General features: G+C 42.5%; 1 protein-coding gene across 5 annotated transcripts in view; it reads right to left on the bottom strand.

Annotated features, from left to right (window-relative positions):
* The window catches only part of SOX5 (SRY-box transcription factor 5), a 293,938-nt gene that overhangs the window by 148,633 nt on the left and 126,965 nt on the right, over positions 1-18,340 (bottom strand). For all 5 annotated transcript variants that reach the window (XM_082498315.1, XM_082498314.1, XM_082498316.1 and 2 more), the window contains exon 4: positions 11,645-11,731. In XM_082498315.1, the coding sequence (XP_082354441.1) occupies positions 11,645-11,731 (87 nt within the window). The remainder of the gene's footprint in view (positions 1-11,644; positions 11,732-18,340) is intronic.

Below are 18,340 nucleotides of genomic sequence, written 5' to 3'. Positions count from 1 at the left end.
TGGCTTGTCTGCGGCTAGCATGTTGGTTTACTGTAATGCACATCTAATGAAGACTATCAGTATCCTGATACTGGCGGTATAACACGCTGGGCACACTGGAACATCCGCAAACCGAGTATTTTTTTGTATTTATTCAGCAGATACTTTATTCTGAACCTTCACTGAGGGGTGGGTGTGCGCAAGAGAGATAAGGAGAAAGACCTAGAGCGAGAAGGAATACACAGGATTGGCTTAGTCCTAAAGTTAGGGTGAGTAAAAAGAAACCACTGTCAAATAAACTGTTAGACAAATACACTGACACACATCAAAGATCTTCAGCCAGTACTGGTTCATCAGTGTATTTTGAGCTCCTACAGTAGCTTTCAGTTGGGAATCAAAAAGCACTTTGTAAAGTTAAATTAATCCCCACCACACCTTTGAAAGGTGGAAAAATGTTTCCATATGTGTAAACTGACAGACAGAGGGGTCACAGAGTTAGTTACCGAGAGCGGCAGGAAAAGAAACGTTGATATCCAGCCCTGTGCTGCAGAGCTCAGGGCTGCGCTTCCCCAGAGCGCGCAGAAGGCTCCCCCGTGCCACCGCCCTGGTCGCCACACCAAACGGCCACACAACCAGCCGCGGGGCCATCCTACTACATCCTACCATCCACCTACTGCTGTTTCTTCTTTAATCTGATTTACTCGGATCAGAGAGGAGCACAAAACTTCTTCCTCGGGAAAACAACAGGTTTTTTTGGAATCGTGGGACCGAGAGGAAAGTCTGGATGAACGAAGAGCAAGCGGTCGGGGCAACGAAGCGCCGGTGCAGACGTCGGAGATGCAGGCACACCACGGCTGAGCAGCTGGGGACAAATCCCCCAAAGTCACTCTCTTCACTATTACTTAGCTTTTAAAAGAAACTTTGAGATGCCCAAAGGGGGTGCTTTATGTACTAGCTTAGTAAATTCCTTTGGCTTATAAACTGGAGTAGAAGAAGTCTGACAAAAGGCAGCCTTCTTGCATTACATTTCTTCAGCAATTTCGGTTTGCTAATAAACCAAATAGGAGAATTTATCACTGTCAACTTTTCTGGAAAACATGGCTTAGTATAGGCACTCTATTTTCATGTGATTAGCCCGTCCTTCCAATAACTTCAGCAATATCTAATTATAATGGCAATTCTTTAAGGTATCATTCCTTGCAAAATAAGTACTCGGATAGCCATACGTACTCTCAAGTGACCTGCACAAAAGCAGAGGCAAGAGAGATGAGATGTGTGGGTCTACTGGGAGATAGTGAGTTTTGGGGTAGGTTTCCCCTTGCCTTACCCACGTATCCATATAAGCCCAACTGATGATGAATCACAGGTAGTTTTGAGGTTTCTTGCAAACAACTGGTGGCTTATAAAAGTGTGAAAATGAAAAAAAAATAAAAGTACTTGAATGAGACTGTCTTGACCATAATGTAAAGTGTTTGCATTTAGTTTAAGTTTGGCATTTTTTGTTACCCTTATTACCTAGCACACCTTTTCTACACTTTCTTTTGTGGAAATGGCCAACAAAACTGCCGTTTGACAGTTGCCAGTCATAAATTACTTAGTTTGCATAACAAACAAAGGCCAAACAATACTTGACGTTATTTATGTAACAGTGAGCTGAGGGCAACAGCTTGGTCACTACATAAGTACATTCAGCGACAGGAATTTTTTCCGGCATATTAAAATGCACTGCAGAGTCAGAGCAGCAGTTGCCATTCTTGTATCCCTTTCCAGATGCTGTAGATTGTGTGTAGGCAAGGATGGTGGACTTCTGGCCAATCACCACTGTCTTCTCTCTGTTAACCCGCATGAGATCTAAACCTTTATCGTCGTGTGAAGTGTCTTGGCAGCTACGGGATTTCCATTTTAAGAATTCTGTAGCTTAGAGGGCAAAACAAGTCAGTATTTTAAGTAACTACAACACCAACCGCATAAAGACAGTCGCTTAAATCATGCTACTTTGGAATTAATGAAGTATCCCTGTGGCTGCTAACACTGCTAGAACTTGGGAGGCGGTGCAAACCTCGGTGAGGATAAGCTGCTAGCCTCAGCAGCTACCTTCAGCCGCTTCATTATTGAACTCACTTAAGAGCTGCTCCACGTAGAACGGAGCTGGGAATGGTTCTGGAGCTGGGCTGTGCTCTACACACAGTATCCGTACGGTTGCAGTGCTTTCACTCTAGCCGTGCAGCGTGGCTGGGAGAAAAAACAAGTGCCCATTATCGCAGCGTACAACTTGACAGCAAGCTAGACCCGCTTCACGCAGGTATTGAGTAAGGAGTAAAAGGACAGTGGCTTACATCAATGACTGCCTCAAAAATTACTCTTAATTACCATCAGATCCACAACAAATAGATATTGCACGTTTTATGTTTAACAAAGCTTTTAACCGCCAGACCACCTGCCTTTCAGGAGATTGCTGTAGGTGCTCAGACTGTTCTCTCTGTACCCTATCACTGCGATGGCAAAATGTGGATTTTTCACAACTTATCAAAACAACTCAGGCAAGAGAGCATCCAAGTATACACTACGGCTTGATACAGTGAACGGCCCAGGAAAGATGCTTTCCAGATGCGTCAGCTTATTCTCTATCATCACAAAAAGAGATTCAGAAAGAAAAAAATCCATGTTGTGGATGCAACACTCACAGCAGATGGCAATAAAAGAAGACTCAAATTAGTGGCATTCTGTATCGCCAAACCTAAACTTCATCTCAGATCAACACTATCCATAATAGTGTTTAAGTAGTAAAAGAAATTTACTCAAATGTGAAATAAACTATTACACATTCTTAGTTCTGATTCACAGTCTCAGACTGGCAGTGACAGTAACATTTAATAAACATTAGAATGAAGACACCAATATGACCAAATGACACACTTAAAGTGAGAAAACGAACAGGAGAAACCTTGGCATATCCACCCAAAACAGAACCACAGCAAAAAAAAAAAAAAAAAGGCAGAGAAACTGCTTTTGCGATCAAAACAGTAAATACTTTATTATAATTTATTAGACAGAATGAGAATGTAAATGAGAAATTAGGAAAGCCAAGATTTTCTTTAACAGGCATTTTAAGCTTTCACTGCGAATGCTCAAGCGATGAGAACGTTTGCTTGCAGCCAGCCTAGGGATCTGCTCGCAGCCACACAGCACCCAGCGAATTCTGCAAGGGGCAGAGACCTGGCAAGGCTCTCCTCAACCCCTCCGACGTGTCTCAGTTAAACTGCCAGGAATGGTATCAATCAGGGGCCCTCACGTGCACACTCACGCACACCCATACAGACAGTGAAATTTATCCCCGGAGTCGGTTTACTATCAAAGTAATTACGTAAATAGCTTTAGAACTGTCAGCATCTGTCTTTCAAAGAAAAATCAAAGAAAACAATGTGCGAGTGCAAAGCCTGGAAGACACAATAATATTGTATTACGTTCATATCTTTATCTATGGTTACAAAAGAAAAAAAAAAATCCTCCTGTAGCTACAAAGCTTTGTAGGGGGAAAAAAATTAAATGGAAATAAGCATATTTTGAAGTACTCGGTATTCAAAGAATGTTAAGATGTGTAATAATAATTAGAGCATGCCATATAGAGCATTTTTTAATTTCAAAGCATTAGCTAATTGATCTTCTCAAAGGCTGTGAGCAGGTAGAAAGGTAGTGGTATGCAATATTTTTATATAAGAGAAAACCGAGGCGTGAAGTTTTTAGAAACTTGCCTGAAGTCATTCTTAACTTCACGCGTGGTGAGCCCTTTTATTGCTGGCCTTACTAAAGTCACCAGCACAACTCTATCAGTAAGGCCAAGAATTTCCCCACTGACTTTAACACAGGGATACAGGTTATATAAATAATTAAATCTTGGCTTGACCTGGTTTGATATGACCCTCAGAACGAAGCAATTACTGACGCCATCCAACTACTAAGCGTCCAAGCCACACCACAACACAGTTTCTGTGTAACTTTGTTCTGGGGTAACAACAGTGCGATGAGGACGTAACTACAACCCATACACCAGCTAAAAACTGAGTCATCTCCAAGAGTTTCCCTGTGATGTGTTTTTTCGGTGCCATTTTTAAGCTAGGGACGTAACAGTTTCAACTTAAAAATGATACAGAGCCAAGAAGGAGGGTTTTCAAACCGAACAGCCTATTAACTAAGCTGTCCTCAGAAAAATTAAACTTCTACTAGTAATAACATTATTACATCCAAAGAATAAATAAGGTATCAGCAGTGCATAAAATAAGCATCTTTTCTTGAGGGTTTTATTCCAGTATCTTTTCTTGAGAGTTTCATTCTTGTTGTCAACTATTTTTCTCCCCCCACTCCCCAGCCCAGTTTTAACTTTGCTCTGCCACATTAAAAATCCAAAGCCAGTATTACTCTGCTCAGTACGGAAATCTGGAAAGTAAAACAGAGAGCCCACCTAGTCGTCTTCTACTTATAAGCCAACTAATCTTTGTCACGCTCCCCCTAAAAAAAAAATCTATTTAAAACCTGGTAATAATTTTAAAGAGGAGTATTCTCCCCTCGCTGCACAGACGGCCGCGCTGCTGACGTCACCCGAAGTTGTATATGTGAGGCAATGGGGAGCTGATGTTACGTGCCTTCGGGAAACGTAGTCTGATAAACAGACCTAACTGGCTGAGGTAAGTTCAGAATTTAAACTCTTCTTTCCTCTGTCTTTGAACAGAAATGTCAAGCGTTTATGACCAAGCAATGAGTATATACTTTAAATTATGTACTTACTGGTATGTGTTTGTGGGTGGATGGGGGTATGTGCTTGTGCACGTGTGCAAACTCCCTTGATGCTCCCCTAATCGATACTCCAGAGAGTGTTTTATTACGGACTCGTACAGAGCTTTTCAGGCCAGTAAATCTCCAAGCTGCCAGGACATAAACATCTAAAAACTGGCATTTTTCATTAAGCATTTAAGCCAACTTTACTACACAACGACTGCCATCACTTAAAACTACCTACCTTGCTAAATTAAATGACTTCATCTGATTGATATGGGAAGTCAGCATAATAAAAGAAAACTTTCTGACTGCTTTTTACTCAGCAAGCCACAGCCACCAGAAAAAGAAAAAGCCCAGACTTCAAACTGATTTGTCTGTACCTACAGATTTATGTAATGAATCTTCTCTGTTTGACAAAGAAAAGTCCTTTTTAGAACAGCAGGCTAGAAGGAAGCTATATATTTCAGCATACGGACAGTCTTAATCTTTTAGGTTTCAGTGGAAGACTTTGCAGAACGAATAAAAACAAATGATGAACAATTACCATCTTTTGCCATTACTACCCTCAAGAATTAATATTCTGTGGGGACAAGAACTTAAGCCGTCTGCTCTATAACAGACCGACACATTACTATTTCGCAACGCTGGAAAGAAGTTGTCAGTGAGTATTCTTTATTTGCTGTCAGAAAAAAGTTTTGGTACAGTAGAGTGCAAACAAAGCTTGGTATTCAACCAGGTTAGTAACTTATTGACAAAGTTACAAAAGGAATAGACAGCATTTGTATTGAGACTATTTCTCAGAGGTTATTCATTGTTTTACTGTCTAGACAAGCTAGAACTAGGCTAGAGAAATAGCATTTGCCGGTGGAATTTTACGCAGCAGCAGGAAAAACAGTAGAAAATATGTATGTGTATGTATATTTGCTTTGTTTTGACAAACTGGTAATTGTAGCTCAGCAACATTCAGTCTCTATCAGCACATCTTTCAGGTAATTTTAGTAGAGAGAAGAACTGGTTTAGGTCCCTTTTTTCATCCAACCCTCCGGACGATTTTTAAATATAGTGGTTTGGCCTCCATATGTTCAAACAAAATAAAGCCATTGGCATTTGCTACTTTAATTAGTTCAATTTTATTCTGTTTTCTATATTAATAATCACTTCTTAAAAATAAAAGTTGTATTTGATTTAAATAGAACCTGCTTTTTTCTGATCAAATTAAGTACCTTTACATTAAAAAAAAATATAAATCCGGAACAGCCTGAATTTGCTGCTTTGTCACAAATTCACATTTTTTGCAGTTCAGAGATGCTTTAAAAAAAGATTCCTCCAACCCTCCTTCCGCAGGTACTACCCTCAACTAACCTCCCGCTCTAGGGTCAAATAGGAGCTGCTCCATTCAGTCACAATCTCCATTTCAGGCTTTCATTTGGCCTGAAAGAAGTTCTGCGTTGGTGTGGCTCAGTTGGCACTGTCTACTTCTCTGCAGCCTGAGAGTATCATGTTGCATTGTGATCAACCTCCACTATTTCGGCTGCTGCCAAATTTCCTCTCAAAACTTAGGTTCCCCTGTGTGCCACTGGGCAGCTTTCCCCCCCCCCCCCAGCACTTTTGAAATATTAACAAAGGACTAAAGCTCACTCTCAGCAATTTGCTACTATTAAACACCCCCAAAAAAATAAACACAGAGAAGATACTAAGTAGGTTGCAATAATATTGAATTTAGCACAGTTAAAAGCCGACAACCAGACATATCTTACCTCCTTCACTTATGACTCTCTCACCCTCCTTCTCTCCCCACTCCAAATACAATACTATCCACAAAAAATAATGCAAAACGTCCACATCTGACACAAGTTTGCAAACATTTTTCAACCATTGATTTGCAAATGCAAAATTCTCACAGCTCCTAAGAAAGTGTGCAGCTTTCACACATCTCCTGGGGATCTGTGCTTTATTAGTCAAAGGTTTAAACCCCGCGTATTCCCCACAAATAATCTCTCACCCCTTCCCCCTCCTTCCTCCTGTCCACATCTAAACGCAGAATCCCCAGCCTCCTTGTCTTCAGTTTACAGATTATGCGATCCAAAGTGTCACTCACTGGATTACTGCACATAACCTGAGCACTACCCAAAGCTTACTTGTCTTCAACTTGTCCAGCATTACTTAAATGGAATTATCCGTCGCAATCCATATACCGAATCTGCATAGCCCACTTATCTCAAGATTCTGCGTGTCACCTACCAGATTATCCGTTTTAATCCATATATTGAATCTACATAACATATGTCTTTAATTCATGGGCTCTGATGAGCTATAGTATCGCTGAATGGATTATTTCTCTTTATCCATTATTGGCAGTCGTAAGACCGTTCACTTCATACTCTCTCATGCCCCATCTTCCGAACATAGAAGCAAGATTAGAGTCTTCAGCAAACACAGCTCTATCACACATCAAACACAGCTCGATGTAAGACCTGCACTGATACTTCACGGAACTTGGAACCCGGTTTCTCGCACAAAACAAACGTCTGTGTTATCATGCATTAAAGATTAGGATTGGTGGGCTAATCTTGCTTTCAATTACACTCATAAGTCTGTGGTTACAGTCTTTGGAGCCACCTAGATTTAAGTGGCTACAACGAAGAGCTGAATTTACCCTAATGATGATCCCTTTCACAGTGAGTGCAGAAAACGTTTCGCCTGGGTTGTTTGGGAACTAACCTGTACAATAGAGAAGGATTTTGAAACAACAAAAAAATACCAGGTTCAGGCTTGCCCGGTCTTTCTTGAGAGATTCAGGCGCAATCACTATTAACAATGCCTTCACTTCAACAGAAAACCAACTCAGAAAGATTAGAAACAGAAGTCAGTTTAGCCTTTTGTTCCACGCACCTATTCAAAACTAGCTAAGTGGGGAACATATAAAATATGTATTATTATTCGTTGACAACTCTCGATAAGCGAGAGATGGACAAGATTAGCAGAAAGGCTTTGTGTACACCCGGGAAGTTTTAAAAAGAGTTCTGGTCATGGTTAAGGCTGCCTCACTCACATCAGCGTTGGCGAGACCGTGCACCTCCCGATGCACCTCCCCATCTGGGGAGCCAACACCTTTCCCTGAAGTCTGCTCAGACGAGGCGCCACACCAGTCAAACAGAAGTCAAGTTTGTTTTCTAAGTATGGGGATGGCCACTGACGCCGAAGAGCATGGAAACAGACTTCTTATACCTTTTCCTATCAATGGTCCACCCTACGTGCTGCATCTGCTGCAGTCGGTAACGTTGCTCTGGAGGAAAGCAACCACTTTCACCCTGCAATGCACCGTATCAGGTGGCTACGTTGAAAGCAGAAAGGGGGTATAATTTTCCTTCCTGTAGATGATCGGTTTGAGACCTGAAGTTCTCTCTGCTCCACTGAATCCAATAAACTGCATTATCCATGCATAATCCGGGGGCCTTTTGAGCCCTGTTCTTGAATATGATGGATATAACTAAGTTTGAACAGGCTTTCACCAATCCAATATACAGGTTTACAGCTTTATTTTAAAATATTTCAATTTAACGGCATGTTTTGTGGGTTTTACTATAGACTGACTCGTTTTGAACAGAGTAAAAATTGCAGGGATTTCAAAACAAAATTTCTTAAGAAATCTCCAGTGCCAAGCTTGTTTTCTTTATTTAGCCCCAGACCGCTTCTCTAAACAAACAGAGGCATTTGAGTTAAAATTTCTACAGATATGAAAGGTTCTAGATTTTGCCCCATTTTAAGTATGAGAGTATTCCCTTGCAGTACCTTTTAGTCAAGCCCTGGAGTGAAATACTACATTTCCTTTCCCGTTAGTAACCGGATTTATATAGATCCTTCTAACTGTGATCTTGAAGTTTGCAGCTAGACCTCTGCAAACACTCAGTGATGGCTCTCCCATTTTACAGGCATGCAGATGAAGAAAGGGGGGGCGCTTAAAGTAGCTGCCGAAAGTAACAAAGCAAGTAAGAGGAACAACTGAATACAAAACGCGGGAGTCTGGTGACTTCCAGCCATTCACCACCTCCCCTATCTTTGATAAAATATTACTGCTTTCTAACTTAAAAGAAATAACAGCAATAGAAAATAAAGCCTTCCGCCTCATCTCTCTCTCTTTCAATCTCTCCCAGAGCATAAAACTCAATGGTAATAACACAGACTTGGGCATTAACAATATGTAGCCTAGCGCTGAGACTTTAGCACATGACGTACTAAAACTCCCCCAGATCTAATGAAAAACACAATGAAATTTTGAACGGTTAAGTGGAAAAAACTATTCAGTGCATAAGACAGTTGGGCAGTACAGCTTCTAGTGCTGTCCACATTCCAGGGTGTATTAATAATAAGACACTACTCGTGCGGGGTTTCCAAATATCGCTAATACAGAAATGAGGGGGGAAAAAAAAAATGCAGCTGCCAAGCCAAATATAGAGTGAAGTTAATTAAAAAATCACAACTGGAAAACTTAATAACTCTACGTTCCTATAGAAGGACAAAAACATTTCCTAGCATAATATATGTGTGTTTGTACACGCATACGTGAGTCTAAAACAGCTCAACTCGCACACCTTTCATGTTGTCTCACTAAATACAGCTGCAATACAGCTGAGCCATTGTTTGTTGGCGGCTCATGGCTGGCGGTGCCATGAAAACCGCATTCCTGGGCACTAAATAATCAGTCTGCCTGACCCCCCAAGAACCTGTAAGTCAAATTCATTTACCCCCAGAGGGCAATGCTCTATTGTATCCTCCCTCCTTTCTAGCCACCTAGGAACAATGGACAATAATTGCAACTGTCACGGCAGTCAGTAGGAAAAATAAACCAGTGCCTGTTTTCACAGCTTACTGCCAAACCTGATCCAAACACCTAATAACCATGCCCCCAACCATAGAACCACAGTTGCACTAAAAAGCCTCAGATGTGAGGCTTTTGAACAGAGCTACAGAACAATAACTCGACTTGTGTTCAAAATATGAAGCTAAAAAACAAAAATTAAAGCAAAGAAAACTCTTCTTTGAGGCTGTGCTGTTGCTCCCCATCCTCCCCCCCGGGCAAGACTGAAAGGACTGTTGAATTTCTTTCGTGCTAGCATATAGCTGCTGCTGCCGCTTTCAAGTTTAGCTTGTGAAAGGGAAAGAGAGGAAGGGAGAAAAAAGATTGCCCTCCAACAGAACAAGATCATAAGGACTGGGAACAGACCGCCTCCTCAGCACGCAGCACTTTTCAGAGCAGCTTTACCGAGTCCAAAGGCAGGGGAGAATCGCTGGGAGCCCTTCTAAAGGCTCCAGCACGTCAAGAGTTAAAGGGGCTCCAGACAACACGCAAGAACTGCTGAAACACACACCCAAAAGTGGATATGAAAGCCACCTGTGTGCTATGGGCCTGAAACATCTTAAAGATTCATCAGTTCATGGCAGACGATGATGTTATTTTAAAACAATATGCTTTCAAAAACCAGAACTCGCAGATAAGCCCGGTGGCTACCCTACCTCTTTATGACCTGTTGCGTTATGCACATGGAGAAAACGTGCTCAGTGGGAATAAAGAACCCAAGGTTTGGCCCTCTGTTATAATAATAGCAATAATATCTCGGCCTATTTGGGGCCGAAGCACTATATTCTGTTTTAAAGTTATTCTACATACGTAATGAATGTATTTTTTTGAACTACAGCCTCTTAGGGAGAAGCTAGGGGAAGCAAGTGGCATACTTTCCTACTTGTGTAAGTCAGTGGACTAGCGCAAACTCATGCCCGTGGCTTATCGGTGACAAGCTGGAAGGCACATCTAATTAAAATAACACTATCTTTGCACATGTACCAATATGTTAACCTCTCAGAGCACGTCACGTTGTATTCTTTGCCGAACACTGCCCACCTCTTGGGCAGAAGGTCCTTAAACCTGTCAGGCATGAGGCTTGCGAGTCTGCCTGAACGAGGATCTCGGTATCAGGGACAACATAAGTAAGCAAACAAACAACAAATCGTGGGGAGGAATGAAATCGAGTTTATAAACATAAAAGAAGGGTTTAATTTTAAGCTCACTCTACTTTCACATTTCCAAAACAACACTGGCTTTGATTTCGCTACTCCAGATGTACGCCGATACAAATGGGAGAAGAATCGGAGTCACTGTTTCTTTTGAGAGAGATAATGGCTGCTCTGGAAACTAAAATTTTTGACACACTTGTATTTTGAGTCAGCTCCTCATCGCAATCACTGAGGAAGAATTATAAAAATATTAAATTACATGAAAACAAACAACTACAGGTTCCCTAAAATGACCTCACATATATAAAATGGGGAAATATCTTGGCAAAGCAGGAGCTACTGCTGCTGGAGAGTGGTCAAATTTTGTCATTTTCCTTCTGGAGTACAGCTTTAAAAGAACATGCTTTAGTGCACAGATGTTGTACGCTGTCTTTTAAAATCTGCACTGGCTAATTTTGGTACCTAGAGGTATCATTACACAAACTTTGTTCTTTTTTTTTTCCCCTACATGCAGAAAAGTCAAACAAATTTACATCATCAAAATCTGTCCAAAAATTAACAAGGACTTCTGCTCACCCTCAGATTTCAGAAGCTGAGCTCTGCTATACTCTGATACCACATAACCCTGCGTTTGATATGTGAATTGGCTTTTTTTTCCAATCCAGCAATAGGATGTGTCCTCTTACAACACAGAACAATACATGAAACAAAAGCTTTACCTAAGATTAATATGCCATTTCATTTATTTCTCTTATCACAGATGGAGAGCATACATTTCATTTAAGCCCCAAATTACGATGTTTCAAAGGGGAGGGGGAGAGGAGCAAACAAGCAAAGTTCCATAAAGCCAGAATTTGCTTTAGCACAGAAACAGTGTTACCTTTTATTTCTCCAAAGTTCCCTGATCCCATGGCAAGAAGCTTGTCTTTCCAGTCCTTTGATAGTAGCTTTTCAATACTGGGAGTTTCTGAGTGAAGGGGGGGAAAAAAAATGTAAGCAAATCAACATGACTGTCTCCACAATAGAACTCATTAAAAGTCTATCTGCTAAAAATAAGGCCAACCCTATTCTGGGCCCCAGTTCATAATGACTTCATCAAAAAACTGATAAGGGGGGGAGGAAAGAAAAAAAAAAAAAAAAAAAAAAAGACCAAAAAAAAAAGGGGAAAAAAGTGTGCTTTGTCACCTGCTGTTTCAAAACCATTAGCTTTTTCCTCTTGTGGAACAAAGCCCCGGTAATTCTGTATGACAATGGGCACATATAAACCCGCAGCTCATTGTTTTTCAATTTCGTGAACAAGTTGCTGCCTATAATGGATGCCTGTCAATTTCTGGGTGTTAGTCTGCAGTCAAAAAATAATTATGTTGATAAAATGCAGAGTAAAGAGAGAGAGAGAGAAAGAGAAGCAAAGAATTAGCTCCTAAATCTGCTACATGTAATTATATCCCTCTGAGTGTTTACAATTACATCCACTTTATAATGTGTGTTTAAACATCGTGTGGTGGTAAGCATACTGTGGAAAGATTTTCCAGTAACACGCACATTATAAATAATAATAAAAAGTTAGGTATGAAAAAAAGCTTTAAAAGATTGCAAAATCCAGAGGGAGAAAAGGCATTGCTTAGAATGGAAACCCATTATTTGCTCATTTCAGATTCTATCACTTCCTTTAAAATAAAATAAAATAAAATATATTTGTTCGGTATTTTCAGGGAAAATGCAGCGAGGGTGTGGATGGGTCTGATATTTATGTCTGTAACTCTTGTATTCTGACCTCTTTTTGTGTAGAATTTTAATGCATAAGTAAATATAAATGCTAATAAAATTCAGAGAACATTAAACTCAATTCCAAACAATGTAATTGTATATTCTTGTCAGCATTTAGATGGGTACACAATTACAATAGCTTTCAATCCCACGATTAGCACTGCATTCAGTTAGAAAATGGAGTGTACTAAAAGATAAGTGTCCCAGTATGCGCCATCTAAATAACAATACCCACACTTATTATCTGGATCTAAGACATATACTGCTATTCTCCACATTTGTGTTTATGTGTATTTGTATTTGTTCAGGCATTTGTTTACCCCCTACCAGGAGCATAAAGGGAGTACATGTTAACTTATCAAAGGGACCGTCTGGCCTAGAGACCATACAATTATTAGCAACTGGTTAATTTTCCCCACAGTAAAAACCATTACGAGCAACCTTCATTATCTCGTTTGGCTAATTCCGCCTCCTTTCTTGAAGCCCCAACTCCAAAGCCGGGAGGAAGCGGGGCGGCTCTCGGCGGGCCCGGGCTGTCCCCCCCCGTCCCGTCCCCCCCGGCGGGCTCCGGCCGCCCTCCCTCCCCACGAGGCGTCGGTCACGCACACCCCGGCGACGGAGCGACCCCACGCCCCCTTTAAACCCACCACTCGCTCTATAGCCTTAACGTATAGCCGCACTGACACGGGCACACGGATGCCCCCTTGCTTTTTACACCTCACACACACACACACCCGCCTCGCGGGGGGGGGGCACGGACACACGGACACCCGTGCGCACACACAGCCCCACGCTGCATCCCCAAGCAGCCGGATCCTATTTGCAGCAGCAGAGATTGGTTGGTTGGTTGGTTGGTTGGTGGGGTTTTCTGGGGGGTTTGTTTGTTTTGGTTTTTTTTTTTGTTTGTTTGTTTTTGGTTTTTTTTTACCCGTAACATTTTTATACACGTTGCAACACTCCACTGTTCTCCCCTTCAATCCCGTCCTTCCGAGCTTTCGCATCCGTCCTCCTTTCGCATCCGTCCCTCCTTGCGCTAACCAGTCACCCAGGGCTGCCTGAATGCAAGTTTTCTCTCAGAAACCCTAAAACTGCAATTAAATCCTAACGAAATAGACGGCAGAAGCCGCGGCGCAATGAACGTGTTATCTGCGGGCCGGGGCTGAGCATCCGGCGATGCCGCCGCGCTCTGTGCACTTCCACAGCTGCTTCTGAAGTTTGTACGTCCCCCTGGAAGCACCCACGAAGGAAATCATTTTTCTCCCAAACATATCTGAGGAGGTCAAATAAATGCTGCTTTTTCTTTTATGGCTTTTTTTTTTTCACCCGCCCTGCGCTTTAAAAAAAAAATAAATAAAAAAAAATCTGTGTAAACAGGACCAGAGCAAAGGCGGTATTTGCAGCGGAGGGGCTGTCAGTCATTAAAAGCTAACAAACCTTTGCAGCGAAAGCAAGGAATGCGGCGACAGAAACCCATTGTAGAGCTGACAAGGAGCTCCAGAGCCCTCCGGGCACCGAAAAAGAAGCAGCCCGGCTTTACTTTTAAGCCTATTGTCAGCCAAGTCCGCCACAAAGCTTTCCCCCACGCACACCCCCGCAGCTAGACAAAATATTCGCCGCGGTGCGCTCGTCGAGGAACACAAGTCTGCCGGCTAACTTGCCGCCTTAAAGAAACGGTAGCCACTCGCCGGGGCTGGCGGCAGGCAGGAGGGCCGGCCGGCCTGCCCTCCTGCCTGCCCTCCCCCTCCCCCCCCCCCGACGGACGGGGCCGTCGAGCGGCGGGGAGCGCTCGGGGAGCGGCGCCAGGATCGAGCTCCGCGTTACCTTCCTCCGGGGGGGGGGGGGGGAGGAGGGCGGGAATCGGTTTTGTCAATTAAAAAATGGTATTTACTTAGCGGCAAGAGTCGCCGAGCGAAGGACTCGTGTTACAAACGAGTGTGTCCCCATCGTCGTCGTCCCCGTCGTCGTGTCCCGTCCCGTCCCCCCCACCCCCGCCGCAACCTGACTCCGCCGGTGATTCCGGCGGCGAAACGAGCGGAGGATAATGAAGGCGAGGGAGGGACGGGCATGTTATCAATGCCTGAATTTCGGCGAGAACGGTTAAAGATCGCAGTAGGGAATCGTGATTAGAGATGTGAAAGGCCAAGTGGCAAAATCCCAATAGTAACAATGCATCTGTTCATTAATGTATGAATATGAGTAATATGAAAATTTAACACGATTATAAGCCCCTCAGCAATCCTGATGGCATAAAATAGATTGTGGTGATCTAATCAGCGTTTCCCCTGTTGAAATACTGTATGTTAACTATTTAAAATAATATTATATAGGGTTTTTTTTTCCTTCAAAAAAACCCATGTAATCATATTTAATTGATGTACTAACTTAGTTTCAAACCTCTCTTGACTCGAACTGCAATTTTTACATAAGGCACTTCGACAGAGTTTTGATATAGCATCAGCAAATAATCGTCCTTCTGCTAATACTTAAAAAGAACTTTAATTCTGAAAGACAATAGTTTCCCCACCCCTATAGCTTTACAGAGCTAAAGAGCTATATTAAATTACAGCTAGTTTAATTCTATTATATACCATGTTAACATATTGTACTTACATAAAATATGCTATTCATATACTCAACCTATCACATTTCAGTAACTGCTTGTGAAACACATTATGCACCATATCTTGGAAACAAACATTTATTATGTCATTTATGTACCCCATTAAAAAAAGATTTTAAATTTACACATCTTAAATAAAAATAACTGTTTAAAAGGTTACAGCTGTAGAGCTTTCACCCATTATGCAGAAACAAAGTCATCTTTTGTTCCGTTCTTTTTTAGACTTCATTGGGAAGATGATGCTCTCAAATTAAGAAAAGAAATAAACACTGTATCTTGTTTGCCAAGTGCTCGTTCTCTGGATTTACTAGAAAGTCAGTAAAACTTTTAATGCTTGCACATATAATATGCAGCTTGAAATTGGGAAAGGTGGCCTGCACACAGGAATTTCTATGCCTAATCCCTACTCCTCTCCTCTTGGATTCACCGGAACAACGTTGCTACATCCAAAATCTGAACTATATCTGAACGATAATCTATATTAGCATTTCCATAAAGCTTTTCACAGAGCGCTCAACCGTTCTGAGTGTCGTGACTCTTCAGAACGTCTCCTAATTCCATCTTCGAGAGGAACCCGGGATTAGCCCCACCACTTCTTCTGAGCCCCACTTGAGCTGAGAAGACCCCCCCATTATCTACTTGCAGCATAGGTCCTATGGCACACAGTAAAACAATTCCAAGTCTATCCACAGCACAGTATGAATACATCTACAGAAGAGTTGTTCAGGTGTTGTTTGGGAATGTTTGGGAAAACATTCATTAATGTATGGGAAAGTTTCCTTCCAGAAACACTACAAAAAGTGTTAAGTGTGGTAATAGAAGAGGATTACGGGTAGGGCACCAAAGAGAAAGACCGAGGGAAAGAACAACAGGAATCATTAAGTAAATGTTGGCGAAGAGGAGACTGACTGAATTAATAGAGATACAAATTAATCCACAAAAATGATTTCTGCTGTCTCCATTCAGCACATTTATCAGTCATTAGCTCTTTCTAGAGATATTTACGGCGCATTTTGTTTTTCTTGTTTCACCCTTGCCTCTGTTGCTTGCATATGCTTCTTCACATCACCACGTATGGCAATACCCACTGGTGAACGGCTTCCGACGGTGCCAGCCATTGTGGCAGCAGCACACTGGCTCCTCAATGCTCCCCGGCCCTGCCACTCTCCCTCCTTCCCTCCTTCCCTCCCTCCCTCCCTCCATGCCTCCCGTGCCAAGCACCATGGAGGCTGACTCCCTCATCCGCAACAATGAGACCTGGAGTCCGATGCCAGCAGCCAGTAATTCTCACGCAGGCCTTCAGCGCACGGAATCAAACCACTTGCTCAGTGGTGTAACAGTCCTACGTTAACTGCTCTGATTTGCACATACGGATGCACGTGTACACCCATACGTGTTGGGCACACGTATACATACGCTGAATCGCTCTGACAGTACTGGAAAGCGAAGCAGCTAAGCAAATTAACATAAAAACGCCTTTTAATCTAACTTCTTGTATGCTAACAAGCACGCCACTGCCCCTCTACTTCTGCATTTGATGTTTAAATACAGCTTCACTGACTTCTTTACTTAAAAGACTTAAAGTTTTCACACTGAGAAAGGAGCGGTTTGTTTCCAGGAAGCGGCCGAGGATACAAAGCCATAGTCAGAGGCACCATTTTTAGCACTGTCTGGTAGACTTCTATTTAATATAGTCTTACTTCCAGAAGTTGCGTGTGTTTTTTTTTTTTTTCAGGCACTGTAACTCCCCTTTGGGAGTGACCTAATCCTACTCTCAATTCAGTGGCAGCGCAGATGCCTGTGTACCTGAACCTGCCTCGGCAGCCTTCCAAAAACACAGTCCCACAGCGCAGCGATCCCTTCAGGCCTAACCTCTCCGGTAGCTCTTTTCAATCCATGCTCCAGGGTCACAGTCCTGGAAATTCACTTATAAAAGCTTAGAACGGTCTTCACTGCCAAATCTCTTCTTATTACCTCTTTCTGCTCCTGCTGATTATTTACTAAAAGCAAACTTCAGTCTCACACAGCTGTCTGCTTACAGAGAAAGGAATGTAATTCCATCGTGTTATAACAAGGTGTGGGACGGGGTCTCTCCACATGAGGCACCTCCAGAAGAGCCAGATTTGAAGAGGAAAGGGGCAAAGCTCTGACATTATATAAAGAAGAGACAACTACAATAAAAGGGAAGGAGGCTGATGTAACTCCATCACAAGTTAGAGGAACAATATGACTCCTGGAGCCTCCCACTCGCACGGTGTCTGGGTCTGAGTATGGGTTGTCGTGGTTTAGGCCAAATCCACCACTGGGGACCCGAGGGACCCCAGAAGGGACCGACAGATGCTCCCCTCTACCCCTCTACAAAGAGAGAGGCAGAGGAGGAAAAAGAGACTTACGAGTTTAGAAGAAACTAAACTACTTTAATGAAATATTAATAATAAAATAAAAAGAAATAATGAAAAATATATACAAAACCGTATCAAGCTCCCGAGATGACAATCACGTCACCGGCTGGCACTGGGGCAGTCCCAGGCTGGACTCAGTGACGGACGGGAACTGGATTCCGGATCTGGAGTCCGGCTCTCTCAAGGAGGTGCCCAAAGTGCTCCCTCCTCCGAACTACTGTGAACAGCCCTTGTCCTGGGATGAAAGAGAAAGACTCCTTAGAACAAAGTAAAAGAAAGATGTTTGGCCTCAGCAAGCATGATGACATGAAGTGTAGCAGAGTGGAGAGAAGCCAGGAGTTGCTCGATACCCAGCCAGACCACCAGACTTTTCCTGCCAACACATGTCATTCCTAGAGGAAGGAGTATTTGGTCGGCACAAATGATCATGAATAAACTTCAGCATTGGCTGATATACCTTCCACTTCTGGCAAGCACCTTCCTTTATATTATGAAAGAGCTGGCAAATACCCTCCATCCATTATTCACCCTTTTCTTCTGCTACAGTCATAAATACGTTACACCTGTTGGCCACAGTTCCACTCACCGTTTCTACAAGCCTCACCTATCGACACGCCACCCCACTGGCACTCTGTTCTGTGCTCATGCACCACAACTAACCCTTTATGGTTTAAATGAGGAAACAAGATGAAGGGCAGGTTTCCACTCTTCCTTTAAAAGAGCAGACAAGCACATATACAGACACAAGAGATTTCTCTTTTCATGCACCCGTTTTTTATTACGGAGG

Source organism: Vanellus vanellus, assembly GCF_965231255.1.
Source record: "Vanellus vanellus genome assembly, chromosome: 1".
Classification (NCBI taxonomy): domain Eukaryota; kingdom Metazoa; phylum Chordata; class Aves; order Charadriiformes; family Charadriidae; genus Vanellus; species Vanellus vanellus.
Note: the sequence above shows the minus strand (reverse complement) of the source record. Positions and strands in the feature narration are given on the sequence as shown.